An 18,959-nucleotide genomic window follows, 5' to 3' on the forward strand; every position below is an offset into this window, starting at 1 on the left:
TTCTGATGCTAGAAAATAATTAATTATGGGTGGCTATGCAGCTGAGACAGTAATCATTAAAATATACCGAAATCTGTCTACAAATTTAAGTAATCTCAGAATCCATCCCCTAACAACCAACAAGTGGGGGTAAAATCTTATTTGTATTAGAAATGAAAAAACTGCTGGGACTTCCCTGGTGATCCAGTGGTCAGGAATCTACCCTGCAATGCAGAGGACACAGGTTAGATCGCTGGTGGGGAACGAAGACCCCACACGCCTTGGAGCAACTAGGCTCCCGTGCCACAGCTAGAGAATCTGTCTGCCACATGGAAACTTCCTTTACAATCCAGAATTTACTCTTAACCTATTAAACCAAACCTGACTACTCAAGCCACTAAAAATCTTTAGAATAGTGATAAATTTACATGATAATATTTGTCAAAGTTGTGACAAACTGCTGTGCTGCCAAACATCAACTGCTGGATAACTGCCAGGACTTCTAAAGAGATTAATTTCTTCTAGTATTCTGCTTAGAAAATGCTCTAAAGAAATATAAGCAGCAGCTATAAACTAAACATCCCCAAATAAGAAATACGCAAAACTGCAATAAAGACAAATACCAAGAGATGTGCTCTGAGATCTCTGCATGAAGAGTCATAATATTCTTGCTAATAACAATAATAATAATAATAAATAAATATTTACTGCTTAGGTGAATGAATGTTTACAAAGAAGTGAAGCCCAGATGGTCAACAAATTCTAGTAAAGAGGAAGAGATATTGGAGAAAAATACTTTTAAAATTATTAACATTATATAGCCAGAGGCAGATGGTGTAACATAAAAATGGCACAAATAAACATATCATTTTGAAGTAAATATTTTAAAGTTGGAAATTTCATAATTATAAAAAGCTATAAGAAAAAATTTTATAACTATGAGCAATGAGAATAATTGGAAGCAACACCATTTATCTGCTAGCTTTGACATAGAATAAAGAGATGTTTTAATTAAAACAGGACTCTTCTCAAAAACACTGCAATTTTTCCATACTAACAGAATTTCTAATATCAGGATAACTCAGAGTATGTGGCTTAATAAATACAATTATAATTTATATGCAAATATTTAAAATAAATATGCTCCTGTATGATTTAAAAAACAAAAACACTTCTGGTATTAATTGGGTTTCCTAGAATGATCCAACGAGGAACATGGTGTCTCATACATGAAATTTTCCCTCTTCGAGTAAATGACCTTATATAATGTCCTTTATAGTTTCTTTATATCAGATCCTATTAGGAAAATGGTGTCTTCCTTGAGTTATAGCACAAAAATTATTTCAAACTATGTAGCTTTTATATATAACTACTTAACACCCTGAATGACAAATTAGTTTCTTAGTATAAGATGCTCTGCTTATTAGCAATCCAGGAAGAAACAAGTTCTTTTATAGAGAGCCAAGCAACCACGTCTGAAAGAGGAAATTTTGGGTCAGGCATGGTGACATAATAAAATTTATCAGACAGATGGCATCCATTAGGACAAACTGATTCACAGCTCATATAAAATTGTAAATAAGCATCATAAAGAATTTCATAGGTAAATTTTTCCTTAAAAAATACCATTCTCCACTTAGGTATAATAGCCATCTTCCAGAACTCATCCATTCCTCAACACTCCTCAGACCATTCTCTAGTTGAAACATAAATCAAATCATGGCATTAACCTCCAGTGACTTCCATCATACTTAAATCCCTATTTCTCTTGATCCAATAGTATTATCAACTCTTTCCCTCCTCACTATGAGTACATTAGTCACCTTCTAGGTCCTCTAAAATAGTAAATTTGTCTCACCCTTAAGGCCATGCAGCACTTATTCCCTTTGCCTGAAATGGGTGGCCCTGAGATTTACACTAACTGGCTCCTTTGTGTGATTCAGGTCTCGACTCAATCATCATCTCATCAAAGGCAATTTCACTTCCTCTAGAACAACCCTCTGAGCCACTGCCTATCACCTCACATCACCCTATTTTGGTGTTTTCACACCACCTAAACGCCATGCTTTCTAATTGCTTACTTTGCTTTTTGTCAATATAAGATTAGATCCAAAAGAAAGAACTTGTCCGTCTTGTTTACCATGTAATCTCTAGGGCCCAGCACAATACCCACAGAGCCGTTTAATAAACACAATTGAGTAAATTACTTTATCCAGAATTTTCTCAAACCATAAACTCTAGTCTTTGATCTAGAGTATATTCATATAAATTTATGGCAGGATAGTGTTTGTAAAGTTTTATGAATAAGATGAAAATGTGCACTTTCCATTGGCATGATAATATGTTTTTAAATACTTTAGGTTACACAATTCAGTTTGGAAGTAGGAGCTGAGTTTAGCACTTTCCTGATTTTACAGCTGTGAGAACCGCCCCCTCCAAAGAAAAACCAAAAACCCTGAAAAAACTAAAGTCAAAAAAAGTCCATAGAACAGTTTAAATCTCAAAGTAACACACAGACTATTAACAACTCTCATAAACAAACAGCATGTACTCAAAGAGCATTGGTTTAATAGATCAGAATATCTTGACTACAAAACTATAGTTTAGCTGATGTAAACTAGAACTTATATTTTGTTTTAATACAACATATTTTTGTTTAACTTTTTATATTAGCTTTGTAAGCAAAGCCTGTCTTTTCTGAGTGAAGGAAATCACTGAATATAGCTTCTCTGTTACATTCCACCAGTTATATATATTATCTTCACTGGAGACAATGACCTCAGGTAAAAAAATGAGCAGTCTTTTTCCACTTTACAGAGCTGCAACATATGGAAGTTATCATCAGATATCATCTACAGACTGCACAATTACATTTCTATTCCTATAGGTACATGAAAATAGCAAGATCAAAATCAAGAAGTGGAACAAAGAAAAAAAATCAGGTGTCAGCTTAACAGAAATTATGCAGGTTTAAATTCTATGATGTACAATGATCAAAGCTATCTATATTAGCGCCTTTCTACTGCTCTAAGACTTTTAAAATCATTAGAAAATGTTTAATCCCCTTTTTCATAAATACAAGTTGTTATCAAAATGTTTGACAGACAGCAAGTATATTCAGTTTTACACTGCTTTTTCAAATGTATCATCTCAAATGGAATGCAGGGGTCAGCAGTAACTACATTCTGGTATATCACCAATCTGTCACTGGAATTCAGTTCCATATCCAGAGAATAAATGACAATAGAATACTGATGAATGGATTAAACAAAAATGATACAGAGTTACAAATAAAGTAACAACAAAAAATAATTATGATAGACAACATACAGGATTATCCAATACATTTGTTTCAAAATCACAGTATACTGGGAGACAGTAAGAAGCTATAAGGCTAACAGACTAATCTTAAACTAAAATGTTCGGAACCAAGTTGTATTTTATTATGTGATGTTATCAACATATTTCAGACAGTACTATAGTAAAGGTGTGTCTAAACCTGAATTACTGATGTTTAGAAACAAATCTATTATTAACAAAGTAGTACATGTAGAGGCATTACTAAGGCAGTGAAACATAATAAAAATATCACAGGTGCTAAGTTCTCTCTACTGAATGTGTGACCTTGGGCAAATCACTAACCTTCCCGGATTGGTTTCCTCACGTGCAAAAATGAAGGTAATAATGCTGCCTTCAATAATTAAAACTCAACCTTACAGTTAAGGCTCAATGAGACAGTGAATAAGAATCTTAAAAGTCTAAAACCCTACAAAATTAGTAGTTATATTGTAAGGAGGGAGAAGCTAAATTTACCTTTATATGTTCTAAAACAGCAGTGGCAACATTTGTATGGAGATCAATAAGTCTTTTTTTTTCAAGGAGTTCTGGCAAAGAGCTACAAATATCAAAAAATTGAAAATTAACTGTTAAATTTTCTAAGGAAATGACATAAATTTTAATAAAACTCAAACCTGGGTGTTTCCTCTGAGGAAATTTGGAAGAGTAAAACAGGGCCAAAATTACATGTTAAACTATCAACTGAACTTAATCTCTAGGCTTGAACATATACAGTATTTACACTTTAATACAGTTGAAATGCTTCTTATTTTAAAATAATCTGATGATATTTTAAAATATCATCATTCTATCATTTCACTTTCTAATTCCAAACTTGGAGGTTTAGAATAAAATCAGAAATGGGAAAATTTTACCTATATTTCTAAAACATGAAATTCTCTCTCCTTGATGGTATTTAAAGTATCCAAAAGATACTGCTTGAACTTTAGCTAACATAGTAACAGCAGCAACGATAAAATTAACAATAACTCACCTTACCTTATCATCAATACTACCTCAATGACAAAATGACTCCCATTACACAATTCTAACCAGTAAATGAAACAAATGATCTGCTATATAAAGGATTCATGTTGGTAACTGGCAGAAAACAAGAAAATTCTGCAAAGCAGCAATCCTTCAATTAAAAAATTAAAAAAAAAAAAAGGAGGGAACTCAAGTCAGCTTGAATACAGTAAAAACACAATTCAGTTCTTTGGACTTAGAGGTATATGCTATTACTATTCCCTATCATGAAAAATATTTCTCGATTTTTTTAACTTCCAATATAAATCATATCAACAGAAAGACTTCAAAGAGGATATACTGCTTACTCACCTAACAGCTGATGTTAGCTTAGCAGTATTGTCAGAAAGCATACTTATGGCTCCTTCATCTTCGCCTTCTAGTCCCTGGGAAGGAAAAAGAGGTCCCAGTAACTACTCAGAAATCCCAAGCCAAAGCACTGATTTTCATCAATGTATTCCTAGAATCACTGATAAAACAGTAGTAAGATTTAGATCACCCAGAATAATAATTCTTCCCCTCTTAAGGAGCAAGCATCTGCATTTTTGACAGTTATAGAAAAGTTCTAGTCACCACCAATCTAATGAATGGTTGGATGACTAAAAAGGAAGCATCTGGCATTTTCAGATAAAGAAATAGGTTCAGAGACCTGTCACAGGTCAGTACATATAGTAATAAACAGAGCTGAAATTTGAAGTGAGATCAAAGTATAGTAAAATGAGCAGCACTGGAACATACATGTCTAAAATAAACTCACATGTATTTTTTCAAATCATAAATTTTTATTGGTTTTTTTTTTGAAAAAAAACCTCTACTCCTCAGAACTTAAGGTTTCTTTTTAAAAAAAAATATTTTATGTAACAATCTTTTATGAGAACAATTTTTTTTGTCATTAAAGCAATGAAAGGTCTTGAATTTTTATAAGGGAAAAATGTTAACCTCTTTTTCCTTCTAGATGTCCTCCTGCTTCCCTTATATTTCCAAGAAAGCAAACAGAATCTTACCATAATGCTTTTAAGTCGTTTAACCTCATCTTCCTGTGCTCTGTAAGACTCTAGTTCTTGCTGAACTGATTCTGCAACTTCTGGGAATGGGCTAAAACAGTTTGGCAGAAGAGGAATTATGAGTATAAGATTAAAAGATTGACTTTTGTGTGAATCTTGAAACATATACAATGAGGATTGTTTTAAATGTACTTATTTATATTTGCATGTATTTTATATAAAACATAGGCAGAAAACATTAGGATAAATCAAACTACATTTTCTTGTGATATCTATTTACATTCTAAATACTACTTTAAAATGTATATCATAATACTAATATATGTAAACAAATTTAAATTGTACTTCTATTCTTTTCACTGTATCGATTTTTCTTTACCTTTAGCTATTAGAAAAAATAAAAAGGTATTTAAGTCACTGAAAAACAAAGGAAGAGAAGCCATGGTAACTAAATATTATGACCCATAACATAGTGCCAAAGGGTCCATGTAACTACAAAGATGTATCAAAAAATATTACATGCAGGTAACTGTGAAAAAAACCTTTCAAATCTGTAAATTTAATATGCAAAACACCACTGGTAAAAACAGAATGTAGGCCAGTTTTGTTGGCCCAATCCCTGATACCTCCTCAGTACGTACAGTTTAGAGGCAATTTTCATAGACTTCAGATACAACTCATCTGCAATCACTGACCAACTCAGGCAGAAACTGTCATGCAGTGTTAATCCTGAATGTATCTAGATGAGTATGTGTTGACCATGAAATAGTTCCTAACATAAGTATTTTTCATCTACAGCCTGAGGGGAGGCCAGAAGCTTTCTCTCTTTTAAGGAAGAAACGGTCACTTCTCATCAAGCAATAAAACAAAAACTTTTCCCCATTCCTCCACTCTGATACTTGATAAGACTTCATTAATGATCAGCAAAGAAATGACAAAATCTGAAACGACTGTGAGGAACAGTCCAGTTTTACATATAAATGCAGGCCCTAACTGAGGTCCAGAGGAGTCTGTTGGCAAAAGATAGCAGCGAGCAGGTAAAATGTTCTGGCTGATCCTTAAAATTTCTAGTACCTTTAGGTCTCAGAGCTGGCAGACAATGATCGCTGCCTGCATTTACTGAGAGATTACTGTATGCCAAAGGAGTTAAGTGACTTCCCTGTAGCTCAAGACAGTAAAGAATCTGACTGCAATGCAGAGACCTGGGTTCGACCCCTGGGTTGGGAAGATCCTCTGGAGAAGGGAATGGCTACCCACTCCAATCTTCTTGCCTGGAGAATCCCATGGACAGAGGAACCTGGCGGGTTACACATGGGTTCAAATGGCAAATTGCTACAATTTTTTCACCTATTATTCCTAATGCACTTTCAATAAAATTGTTTTTCAGGCTTAAGTATTTTCTCCACAGATAGCTAAAACTGGGTTTGTCTGAAGGCAAGCAAGGACCAAAAAGGGTAAATCACACCTTGATGTTTCCCTATCGCTGAAACCAATCTTAATAAAAGGCAGAAATAGTGCTACAGGGGGTCAATGGGGACAGAAATGAAACTGAGAAAGACTATGTATAAAATCTACAAAATCATATGGAATGGACTTATTTTAAAGGGAAGTGGTCCCCACAAAACAACAAAAGCAACATATGAACTAGGAAAGTAAGCAATAATGACACAGCTCCTTAGACTATTTAATTTACAGTTCTTATTCATTGCGTAGATGAACCACTATGACTGGTTTTGATTTTTTTTAAGATCAAATTCATTAAGTCAGGTGACATTTTTGCATTTTTTTAGGGGTTGAATCTTTCACTCATTAATGTTTTTCTTATTTACCTTCCTTTATGTTTTTGCCAAAATTTATCAACTGGAGTTAAATCATAAGACTTCTTGTTTTTTCTCTTTGGTCTAGCACCAGCTGGAGAATTCTCCATTCCTGAAGACTCTTCCAAGTTAACTCTGTTCAAGTGGAAATCCTAGGAAAGAGTAATCCTGTTTTAACTACAGTTTTCTAAGTTTAAGAACATTTCCTACAACAAGAAAAATAACACAGATTATTGCTGCCTTATCTACTATTTCAAAAGACCTTCTTTCAATGTTTTATTACATAAAGGTACCTTTAATTGTTTACATATTTTAATTAAGCAGTAGATGCATATGATTACAATTCAAAAAATACATAAAACCATGTTAAGGTTCTCGTGTATCCTACTAGTAAAATATTTTTTTTTTTTTTGAAAACTTTCAATGTTTTATTTTTGACTGCAGCTGTTTACAGAAATATAGTTGCGAGTATACAAATGTTCCAATAGAAGCAAAATATCTTTTTAATATTTAACAAGTTATCACAGATAGCTAAAAACATAGATGCAAATTAAATTCCCCCAGAGAATAAACTGAAGTATCTGGTGTCAGTGCTCTGAAATACCAACTATGAAAGCCGTATACACAAAAATGTAACCCTTATATCATTGCAGGACAATGGAAGAAGGCAGTTCAGTGGTTGATCAGTGTACTCAGGCAAATAAAATTAAATAAAAAACTTAAATGGCAGAATGGTAGCTAAACCACTTGAGAACAGGTTAATGAAATAACTGTAGTATACTGATTAAAAGACTAAGTAAAACAAATGAATGAACTCAGTAAAAAGTATCCCAAAAAAGTAATAAATACTTGGAGCTTATCAATTCAAAGTAAGGGAACAAGGTGAAGCAGATACATTCATCAGATCAAAAGAAATTAGCTTAATGTCATTGGAATCAGTTTATCACTGAAAGTCATAAACACTTCTGTGCAGGACAGTTCTTTAATCTGATTCCAAAGTCACTCTCAAACATCTGAGACGGCATGTGTGTGTATGTGTATGTGTGTGTGTGTGTGTGTGTGCGCGTGCACACTCGCTGTACTGAGGCTCATTAGCTAAAATAATAAGAGTTATACAAACTATCTCAAATTAGGCAAATTACTTCTGGGAAAAGGAAGCATGGTGATATGGTTAAACACAGAACTTTAAAGAAAATATTACAAGTTGGAGTTGAATAATATTGTGGTATGGTAGAATGCCTTACATAATAAGAATATAATATGCAATAAGGAGGTAAAGATGGTAACAGGAACAAGAAAGCAGGAATGTAGCTAGAGCATCTCCCAACAGTTTGCCTATATATTTCCAGCACCAAAGTTTGTAGAGTAAGCCACTTACATTTCCACTGCTACTATTAAGCAAAGACAGCAGTGGTGATTTTTATTTTGAAATGTGCACTTTTCTTTCATGAATTTATTAACTGGTGATTTGTAAACACCAGCAATTATGGAGGTACTGAATTATAGAAGCAGATTAAAATGAATAAATAAAGCTATTAATCTTATGGTTAGTTGCAAATAACAGGAAAGGGAGAAATGCCTAAACTAAATAATACAGTGTCTTGTTTAACATCTCATCTGAAGCATAAGTTCCAACCAAGGGTAGTTATATTTCCAGTGCGTCAGTTTTCATATAAAGCAAGCTATTTTAAAAGATTTATCTATTAAAAAAAACAAATCAAATAAGGTGCTTTGTTGACCTGGCTAGCCATGTTGTTTAATAGCTCAGATACAAATGTAAATATAAGGAATGACAAATAATTTTGTTCTGAGAGTTGGTCTAGCCAGGAAAAAACTGTTGTCTCCTGGTAAGGTAGGAGGCAATGAAAATGAAGCTTGTATTATCACTGCCCACAATGTACCCATTTTATGGATAAACAGGAGACTTTAGCACCCGTCAATTATGTTAGCTACTTAAATGTCACCATAGTTAAAATAAAAATATATTTTACATATGTCAGTAAACACATATCACTTAAGTTTTTGTAAAGAATGAGATTACATTATACATATTTAGTACCTCACTTTTCTCAATTAATAATGTATTTACAGCTCTTCTCTGAACATGTACATCTATCTTACTTTTATCATGTCTACATAGTAGTTGAATATTTGACTCTATTTATCTGATCTGATCTCTTGATGCTGAAATGTTTCCAACAACAAACATAATCTTAAATGTTATTTTTAAACTCTTACAGGATATTAGGCTGATTTGTTCCTTGATGAACTGCGTTAAAAAAAAATTACAACAGAAGTTCCAATAATAATAGCATTCCCTTTAATATAAATTCTAAGAGCCAGTCAGACTAGTGGTCTTTACTAAGCTTTTCTGTGTAGACATAATTTTACTTATTTGAGGTTTGATTTTTTCCTCCCTTCTCAAAAAACAAACATACAAAATTAATGAAGTTATCTTTTTAGTTCCTTCATGTAACAGCAATGTTTTATGGTTCAACTCTACTCTGAGGAATAGTGAACTAGAGAAAACACGGACATCAGTAAGTGAGTAAAAGAATGATAAGCAAAAGAATTCATATGGAGAAATTATCTACCATGACTGTGATAAAATCATCTTAACTCTACAATATAAGTGCTTAATGATTAAGCTTCTAGGTCTTAGCAAACTAATGTAGTCAATATAATTTAATTTCCTCTTGATAGAAAAAGGTCACTAATACTGTGTTTATATCCTTAAACCATACCTTATAACTTTCATGAATAAATTTGTTACAGTAGCTTACTTCCTAGCCATTTTCCCCGTTACATAAAAAGCCAGAGTTCAAAATATGTAGACGTCTAACTGCTAGTAAAGTAATAAGCTTATTGACAAAGAAGAGTATATTATTTCAACTTGTTAGTATTATGCCTTTCCTATAGACTCCTTAAATTATCATAGGATAAACATAACACAATATAACCCTATTTAATTCCTTTTCTCAATCCATATATTAACCTCACCTTTGCACAACAAATCATCCATATAGGAAGAAACACAATAAATAGATGTTAACAGCTACATCTGAGAAGAACCATTGTTTTTAAATGTAACAAAACAAAAATAATTAAGAAGAGAAACATTTCTGAAGAGCTAAGCTTTATGAACTAGAATTTCAGGTGAAGTACTATTTCCATGGGGATGACACAGCTCATTCAAAATCAAAGTAATCTATTAGCAAAATTAGTGATCTAAAAATAGGACATCATATTATTACACCTAAGTATTGATGGAATACTTAAAACAGAAAATGCTAAAAGAATAAAAGAAATTAAAAGGTTTGAGAAATAATAGTGACAGAACATTTCCACTGTTTGCAATAATAGCCACGCAAATAAGGAAAAGTAACTTTAGCCTTGAAAACTGGGAAATCAGAATATTCTGTGCTATACTCAATCATGTTAAAGAAGCTGAACATTTATACACAAATAAAAGACAACAAAATTAGTTTTAACATGGCAGAGTCTAATCTATTTCTACTGATATTCCTATTTTCCTGACTTAGAAGACTGGACAATGATATGCCAAATCAGCAGACAGAAATAAATCTCATTGGGAGAAAAAAAAAAAAAAAAAGAAGGAAATTCCACTGGGAAGTGCTAAAAACACAGATAAGTATTCAGTGGTCTTCTATTTCTTTCACAAGCTAAGGCAGTCCAAGAGAAAAAGACAGAGCCAATATTAAAAAATTACATTTGGGAAATAGATGTAACACCTATTTATGCAGAGCTGAGAATTATATCCACATGAGAAAAAAAGCCAAACAAAGTAAAAGTAACTTTTATTTTGGCAAGGAATTAAGTCTCTAGATCTATCAGTTTATAGGAAATACTGGAGAAAAGAAAAATACAGTCAAATTTTACCCCACAAAGATATAATCAGCCAAATGCAGAAATGTCATGAAGCTTAAGAAAATGAGTGGGGGGGCGGTCCTAAGATGGCAGAGGAATAGGATGAAGAGACCACTCTCTTCCCCACAAATTCATTGAAAGAACATTTGAACGCTGAGCAAATTCCACAAAACAACTTCCAAATGCTGGCAGAGGACATCAGACACTCAGATAGGCAGCCCACTGTCTTTGAAAGAAGAAGTAGTCTTGAGGCTACTGTAAGAATAAGACTGAAAACCAGCAGCAAGAGGCTTAAGTCCAAAACCTGTGAACACCAGAGAACTCCTGACTCCAGGGAACATTAATCAATAGGAGCTCATCGAATGCCTCCATACCTACACTGAAACCAAGCACCACCCAAGGGTCAACAAGTTCCAGAGCAAGACATACCACGCAAATTCTCCAGCAACACAGGAACACAGCCCTGAGCTTCAATATACAGGCTTGCCCAAAGTCATACCAAACCCACTGATATCTCAAAACTCACTACTGGACACTGCTCGAGCCACCAGAACACCGATACAAGCTTCCCTAATCAGGAGGCCTTGGCAAGCAGCCTGTCCAACCCCACCCACAGTAAGGAACCTCCACAATAAAGAGGAACCACAAACTGTCAGGAGGCCTTGGCAAGCAACCCGTCCAACCCCACCCACAGCAAGGAACCTCCACAATAAAGAGGAACCACAAACTGCCAGAATACGGAAAGGCCACTCCAAACACAGCAATATAAACAAGAAGAAAAGGCAGAGAAACACCCAGCAGGTAAAGGAACAGGATAGAATCCACCAAACCAAACCAAAGAGGAAGGGATAGGGAATACCCGATACAGGATTCTGAATAATGAGTGAAAATGATCCAAAACCTTGAAAACAAACTGGAGTTACAGATAAATAGCCTGGAGACAAGGATTGAGAAGATGCAAGAAAGGTTTAACAAGGACCTAGAAGAAATAAAAAAGAGTCAATATATAATGAATAATGCAATAAATGAGATCAAAAACACTCTGAAGGGAACCAACAGTAGAATAATGGAGGCAGGAGATAGGATAAGTGAGGTAGAAGATAGAATGGTAGAAATAAATGAAGCAGAGAGGAAAAAGGAAAAAAGAATTAAAAGAAATGAGGACAATCTCAGAGACCTCTGGGACAATGTGAAACGCCCCAACATTTGAATCATAGGAGTCCCAGAAGAAGAAGACAAAAAGAAAGGTCATGAGAAAATACTTGAGGAGATAATGGTTGAAAACTTCCTTAAAATGGGGAAGGAAATTGTCACCCAAGTCCAAGAAACCCAGAGAGTCCCAAACAGAATAAACCCAAGGCAAAACACCCCAAGACATATATTAATCAAATTAACAAAGATCAAACACAAAGAACAGATATTAAAAGCAGCAAGGGAAAAAACAACAAATAATACACATGGGGATTCCCAAAAGGATAACAGCTGATCTTTCAATAGAAACTCTTCAGGCCAGAAGGGAATGGCAGGACATACTTAAAGTGATGAAAGAGAAAACCCTACAGCCCAGATTACTGTACCCAGCAAGGATCTCATCCAAATATGAAGGAGAAATCAAAAGCTTTACAGACAAGCAAAAGTTGAGAGAATTCAGCACCACCAAACCAGCTCTCCAACAAATGTTAAAGGATCTTCTCTAGACAGGAAACACAGAAAGGGTGTATAAACTCAAACACAAAACAACAAAGTAAACGGCAACAGGATCATACTTATCAATAATTACCTTAAATGTAAATGGGTTGAATGCCCCAACCAAAAGACAATAACTGGCTGAACGGATATTAAAAACAAGACCCCTATATATGTTGTCTACAAGAGACCCACCTTGAAACAAGGGACACATACAGACTGAAAGTGAAGGGCTGGAAAAAGATATTTCACACAAACAGACACCAAAAGAAAGCAGGAGTCGCAATACGCATATCAGATAAAATAGACTTTAAAACAAAGGCTGTGAAAAGAGACAAAGAAGGGACACTACATAATGATCAAAGGATCAACCCAAGAAGATATTAATAATTATAAATATATACGCACCCAAAATAGGAGCACCACAATATGTAAGACCAATGCTAACAAGTATGAAAGGGGAAATTAACAATAACACAATAATAGTGGGAGACTTTAATATCCCACTCACACCTATGGATAGATCAATTAAACAGATAATTAACACGGAAACACAAACTTTAAATGATACAATAGACCAGTTAGACCTAATTGATATCTACAGGACATTTCACCCCAAAACAATGAATTTCACCTTTTTCTCAAGTGCACATGGAACCTTCTCCAGGATAGATCACATCCTGGGCTAAAAATCTAGCCTTGGTAAATTCAAAAAAATTGAAATCATTCCAAGCATCTTTTCTGACCGCAATGCAGTAAGATTAGATGTCAATTACAGGAGAAAAACTATTAAAAATTCCAACATATGGAGGCTGAACAACACGCTGCTGAATAACCAACAAATCACAGAAGAAATAAAAAAAAGAAATCAAAACTGCAAAGAAACGAATGAAAATGAAAACACAACAACCCAAAATCTATGGGACACTGTAAAAGCGGTGCTAAGGGGAAGATTCATAGCAATACAGGCTTACCTCAAGAAACAAGAAAAAAGTCAAATAACCTAACTCTACACCTAAAGCAACTAGAAAAGGAAAAAAAGAACCCCAGGGTTAGTAAAAGGAAAGAAACTTAAAAATTAGGGCAGAAATAAATGCAAATGAAACAAAAGAGACCACAGCAAAAATTAAAAACGCCAAAAGCTGTTTCTTTGAGGAGATAAATAAAACTGACAAATCATTAGCCAGACTCATCAAGAAACAAAGGGAGAAGAATCAAATCAACAAAATTAGAAATGAAAATGGAGAGATCACAACAGACAACACTGAAATACAAAGGATCATAAGAGACTACTATCAGCAACTATATGCCAATAAAATGGACAACTTGGAAGAAATGGACAAATTCTTAGAAAAGTACAACTTTCCAAAACTGAACCAGGAGGAAATAGAAAATCTTAGAAAACCCATCACAAGCACAGAAATTGAAACTGTAATCAGAAATCTTCCAACAAACAAAAGCCCAGGACCAGATGGCTTCACAGTTGAATTCTACCAAAAATTCAGAGAAGAGCTAACACCTATCCTACTCAAACTCTTCCAGAAAAGTTCAGAGGAAGGTAAACTTCCAAACTCATTCTATGAGGACACCATCACTCTAATACCAAAACCAGACAAAGATGCCACAAAAAAAGAAAACTAAAGGCCAATATCACTGGTGAACATAGATGCAAAAATCCTTAACAAAATTCTAGCAAACAGAATCTAACAACATACTAAAAAGATCATACATCATCATCAAGTGGGCTTTATCCCAGGGATGCAAGGGTTCTTCAATATCTGCAAATCAATCAATGTAATACACCACATTAACAAATTGAAAGATAAAAACCATATGATTATCTCAATAGATGCAGAGAAAGCCTTTGACAAAAACTCAACATCGATTTATGATAAAAACCCTCCAGGAAGCAGGAATAGAAGGAACATACCTCAACATAATAAAAGCTATATATGAGAAACCCACAGCAAACATTATCCTCAATGGTGAAAACTTGAAAGCATTTCCCCTAATATCAGGAACAAGACAAGGGTGCCCACTCTCACGACTACTATTCAACATAGTTTTGGAAGTGTTGGCCACAGCAATCAGAGCAGAAAAAGAAATAAAAGGAATCCAGATTGGAAAAGAAGAAGTAAAACTCTCACTGTTTGCAGATGACATGATTCTCTACATAGAAAACCCTGAAGACTCCACCAGAAAATTACTAGAGTTAACCAATGAATATAGTAAAGTTGCAGGATATAAAATTAACACAGAGAAATCCCTTGCATTCCTATACACTAACAATGAGAAAACAGAAAGAGAAATTAAGGAAACAATTCCATTCACCATTGCAACGAAAAGAATAAAATACTTAGGAATATATCTACCTAAAGAAACAAAAGACCTATATACATAAAACTATAAAACACTGGTGAAAGAAATCAGGAGTCAGGCACGCTACCGTTGCACCACAAGGTCACACTTAAAGAAATCAAAGAGGACACAAATAGATGGAGAAATATACCATGTTCATGGATTAGAAGAATCAATATAGTGAGAATATGTATACTACCCAATGCAATCTATAGATTCAATGCAATCCCTATCAAGCTACCAATGGTATTTTTCACAGAACTAGAACAAATAATTTCACAATCGCTATGGAAATACAAAAAACCCTGAATAGCCAAAGCAATCCTGAGAAAGAAGAATGGAACTGGAGGAATCAACCTGCCTGACTTCAGGCTCTACTACAAAGCCACAGTCATCAAGACAGTATGGTACTGACACAAAGACAGAAATAGAGATCAATGGAACAAAACAGAAAGCCCAGAGATAAATCCGTGCACCTATGGACACCTTATCTTTGGCAAAGGAGGCAAGAATATATAATGGAGAACAGACAATCTCTTAAACAAGTAGTTCTGGGAAAACCGGTCAACCACTTGTAAAAGAATGAAACTAGAACACTTTCTAATACCATTTTATTAGATAATACCAGTTTATTTTCTAATACAAAAATAAACTCAAAATGGATTAAAGAGCTAAACATAAGACCAGAAACTATAAACTCCTAGAGGAAAACATAGGCAAAACACTCTCTGACATAAATCACATCAGGATCCTCTATGACCCACCTTCCAGAGTATTGGAAATAAAAGCAAAAATAAACAAATGGGACCTAATTAAACTTAAAAGCTTTTGTACAACGAACAAAACTATAAGCAAGGTGAAAAGACAGCCTTCACAATGGGAGAAAATAATAGCAAACAAAGCAACTGACAAAGGATTAATCTCAAAAATATACAAGCAACTCCTGCAGCTCAATTCCAGAAAAATAAACGACCCAATCAAAAAATGGGCCAAAGAACTAAACAGACATTTCTCCAAAGAAGACATACAGATGGCTAACAAACACATGAAAAGATGCTCAATATCACTCATTATCAGAGAAATGCAAATCAAAACCACAATGAGGTACCATCTCACACTGGTCAGAATGGTTGCTATCCAAAAGTCTACAAGCAATGAATGCTGGACAGGGTGTAGAGAAAAGGGAATCCTCTTACACTGTTGGTGGGAATGCAAACTAGTACAGCCACTATGGAGAACAGTGTGGAGATTCCTTAAAAAACTGGAAATAGAACCGCCATATGACCCAGCAATCCCACTGCTGGGCATACACACTGAGGAAACCAGAACTGAAAGAGACACATGTACCCCAATGTTCATCGCAGCACTGTTTATAATAGCAAGGACATGGAAGCAGCCTAGATGCCCATCAGCAGACAGATGGATAAGAAAGCTGTGGTACATATACACAATGGAATATTACTCAGCCGTTAAAAAGGATACATTTGAATCAGTTCTAATGAGGTGGATGAAACTGGAGCCTATTATACAGAGTGAAGTAAGCCAGAAAGAAAAACACCAATATAGTACACTAACGCATATATATAGAATTTAGAAAGATGGTAACGATGACCCTATATGCGAGACAGCAAAAGACACACAGATGTAAAGAACAGACTTTTGGACTCTGTGGGAAAAGGCAAGGGTGGGATGATTTGAGAGAATGGCATTGAAACATGTATACTATCATATGTGAAATGAATCACCAGTCCAGGTTCAATGCATGAGACAGGGTGCTTGGGGCTGGTGCACTGGGATGACCCATAGGGATGGCATGGGGAGGGAGGTGGGAGGGGGGTTCAGGATGGGAAACACATGTACACCCATGGTGGATTCATGTCAGTGTATGGCAAAACCACTAAAATACTGTAAAGTAATTAGCTTCCAATTAAAATAAATTTATATTAAAAAAAAAAGAAAATGAGTGATTCTAAAATGTTTTTCTAATACCCTTTCATTATATATTAACTTGGAAATGACTTCCTTTTCTTCAGTGGTACAAACAAAATAAACTTTATTAAAGTCCTTATGTATATTAGTATAAATTCTGATCTAATATTTTCAATAATGAGTCAGTAGTGGAGGGCCAAAGGTACAAAAAAAGGGCACCCAAAATTTGAAAAAAAAAAAAACAAAGACCAAGTAAAGGACAAGACACTGTGATGAAATAACGTCCATTACATTTGCCTAAAACTACTCATTGCAGTTCAGCAATCAAAACCATAGCCACTGCAACCAAGACATAATAAAAAGGAATCATGACTTTCTAATTACTAATTTTGCTCCTTATATCCTGATAGATGAAAGACACGCTGCCAAGTTTTTCATCAGAAGAGTGTCTTTCCCATATTAAGAGACAACTGTCCTCTGACACACACAGAAGCTGTGTGAGTTTTCCCAGCAGTTTCCAGGGTCCAATACATAAACATTACCAACGCCCTGGATTTTCAGGCAAAAGCACTTAATATAAAAAGCAAGTTCCAATTTCAAGGTAAACTTGAAATTCTCATCTAGAACTCTTCCTCCATCTTGTGGAGGTAGAGGGTATAACTAATAAGGAGTTTAAAAGCTTGGAGGAAACTTCATAAGTTGTGGTTTTTAACAATCATCAACAACAACAAAAAGCCTTGGTTACAATTGACTGTGCTATCTCAGTTGTAGTTTTTCCACTCTACAAACTGTATTAAAATTAACGAACAGGATTAAGTCAATGTAAGCTGTATCGGTTATTATAAACAAATTTTTTCAAAGAGTATTTTCATAAGACCTAAATATTCTAATAATGTTACTGAGAAAAGATGTCTTAAAGGGTAATATGGAATCTGAGAACCTAGACTCAGAAAGAAAGTTAACTAGAGATGTGCACTTTTCTATTATTTATAACACAAAACAAAAATACCAATAACCCAAATGTCTGCAGGAATCCATGCTATTGGAATGGGCTACAAGGAGGTTATTTAGAACCCATCTATTCTAACCTCTACTTAGGCAGGGATCATGCCCACTTGGTTTTCCTTATATCCCAGTGACCAGCACAGTGTCTGGTACACAGGAGGCACTTAGTATTTGTTGAATTGAATTCCTTGGAAATGCAGGGTTTCCAACTTTTTATTCTGTGATGATCAGAACAAAGCCCCCAAGTCCCTATCATATACTTCTACCATCTTGTATTTTTAAAGTATATTTTAACCTCAAAGAGTAGAAAATAAAAATTATTAACAGTATATTCTATCTCATAAGGATTACAAGGGTAATAAAATGTAAAGCATTAAAAAAAAACTAGTATAAAGATCAGTCAGGATAACTCATTTCATATTCTTTATTATTCGCATTTCACTCTAGAACAGCAAAAAAATCTCAATACCAGTATTAGCCTTGCCTAGTTTGGGGGAATGTGTGCTGTCAACTTGTGTTTCTCAAGTTCTCTACTGACAATGGGGACTCAGCTTATTCCTTTATATTACAATTACCTGTACACACATTTTATCTTCTTCACTCAGAGCAGCACATACTTTCATCTCCTTCAGGAATGCTTCAAGTTCAGGTATTAGAATGGATCCCAGTCTCTCGATGCTCTATACTAGATGCTGTAAGACCCTTGCTCCCACCCAACAGTCAGGGTCCCACCAATTAAAGCTAATTTGAGACCATGAAAACTACCTCATCAAGTCCATCAATCCATTTGGGTCTTTATATTATCCCCTTTCAGATCCCATCTCTCATTCTTACTGGATTCCTGAAACCACTCTGTCTACCCTCGAGAACTTATACTCAGTCATCAGCAAATCTCCTGTTCTGAACATATATTCTCAACCTCCATTGTACT

At 34.6% G+C, this 18,959-nt stretch overlaps 1 protein-coding gene across 2 annotated transcripts in view; it reads right to left on the reverse strand.

Annotated features, from left to right (window-relative positions):
- The window catches only part of SCFD1 (sec1 family domain containing 1), a 117,117-nt gene that overhangs the window by 58,898 nt on the left and 39,260 nt on the right, over positions 1-18,959 (reverse strand). For both annotated transcript variants that reach the window (XM_070478059.1, XM_020876808.2), the window contains exons 11-14: positions 7,175-7,314; positions 5,346-5,436; positions 4,654-4,727; positions 3,793-3,874 (exon numbers count right to left, since the gene is read on the reverse strand). In XM_070478059.1, coding sequence (XP_070334160.1) covers positions 3,793-3,874; positions 4,654-4,727; positions 5,346-5,436; positions 7,175-7,314 — 387 coding nt within the window. The remainder of the gene's footprint in view (positions 1-3,792; positions 3,875-4,653; positions 4,728-5,345; positions 5,437-7,174; positions 7,315-18,959) is intronic.

Source organism: Odocoileus virginianus, chromosome 16, assembly GCF_023699985.2.
Source record: "Odocoileus virginianus isolate 20LAN1187 ecotype Illinois chromosome 16, Ovbor_1.2, whole genome shotgun sequence".
NCBI lineage: Eukaryota > Metazoa > Chordata > Mammalia > Artiodactyla > Cervidae > Odocoileus > Odocoileus virginianus.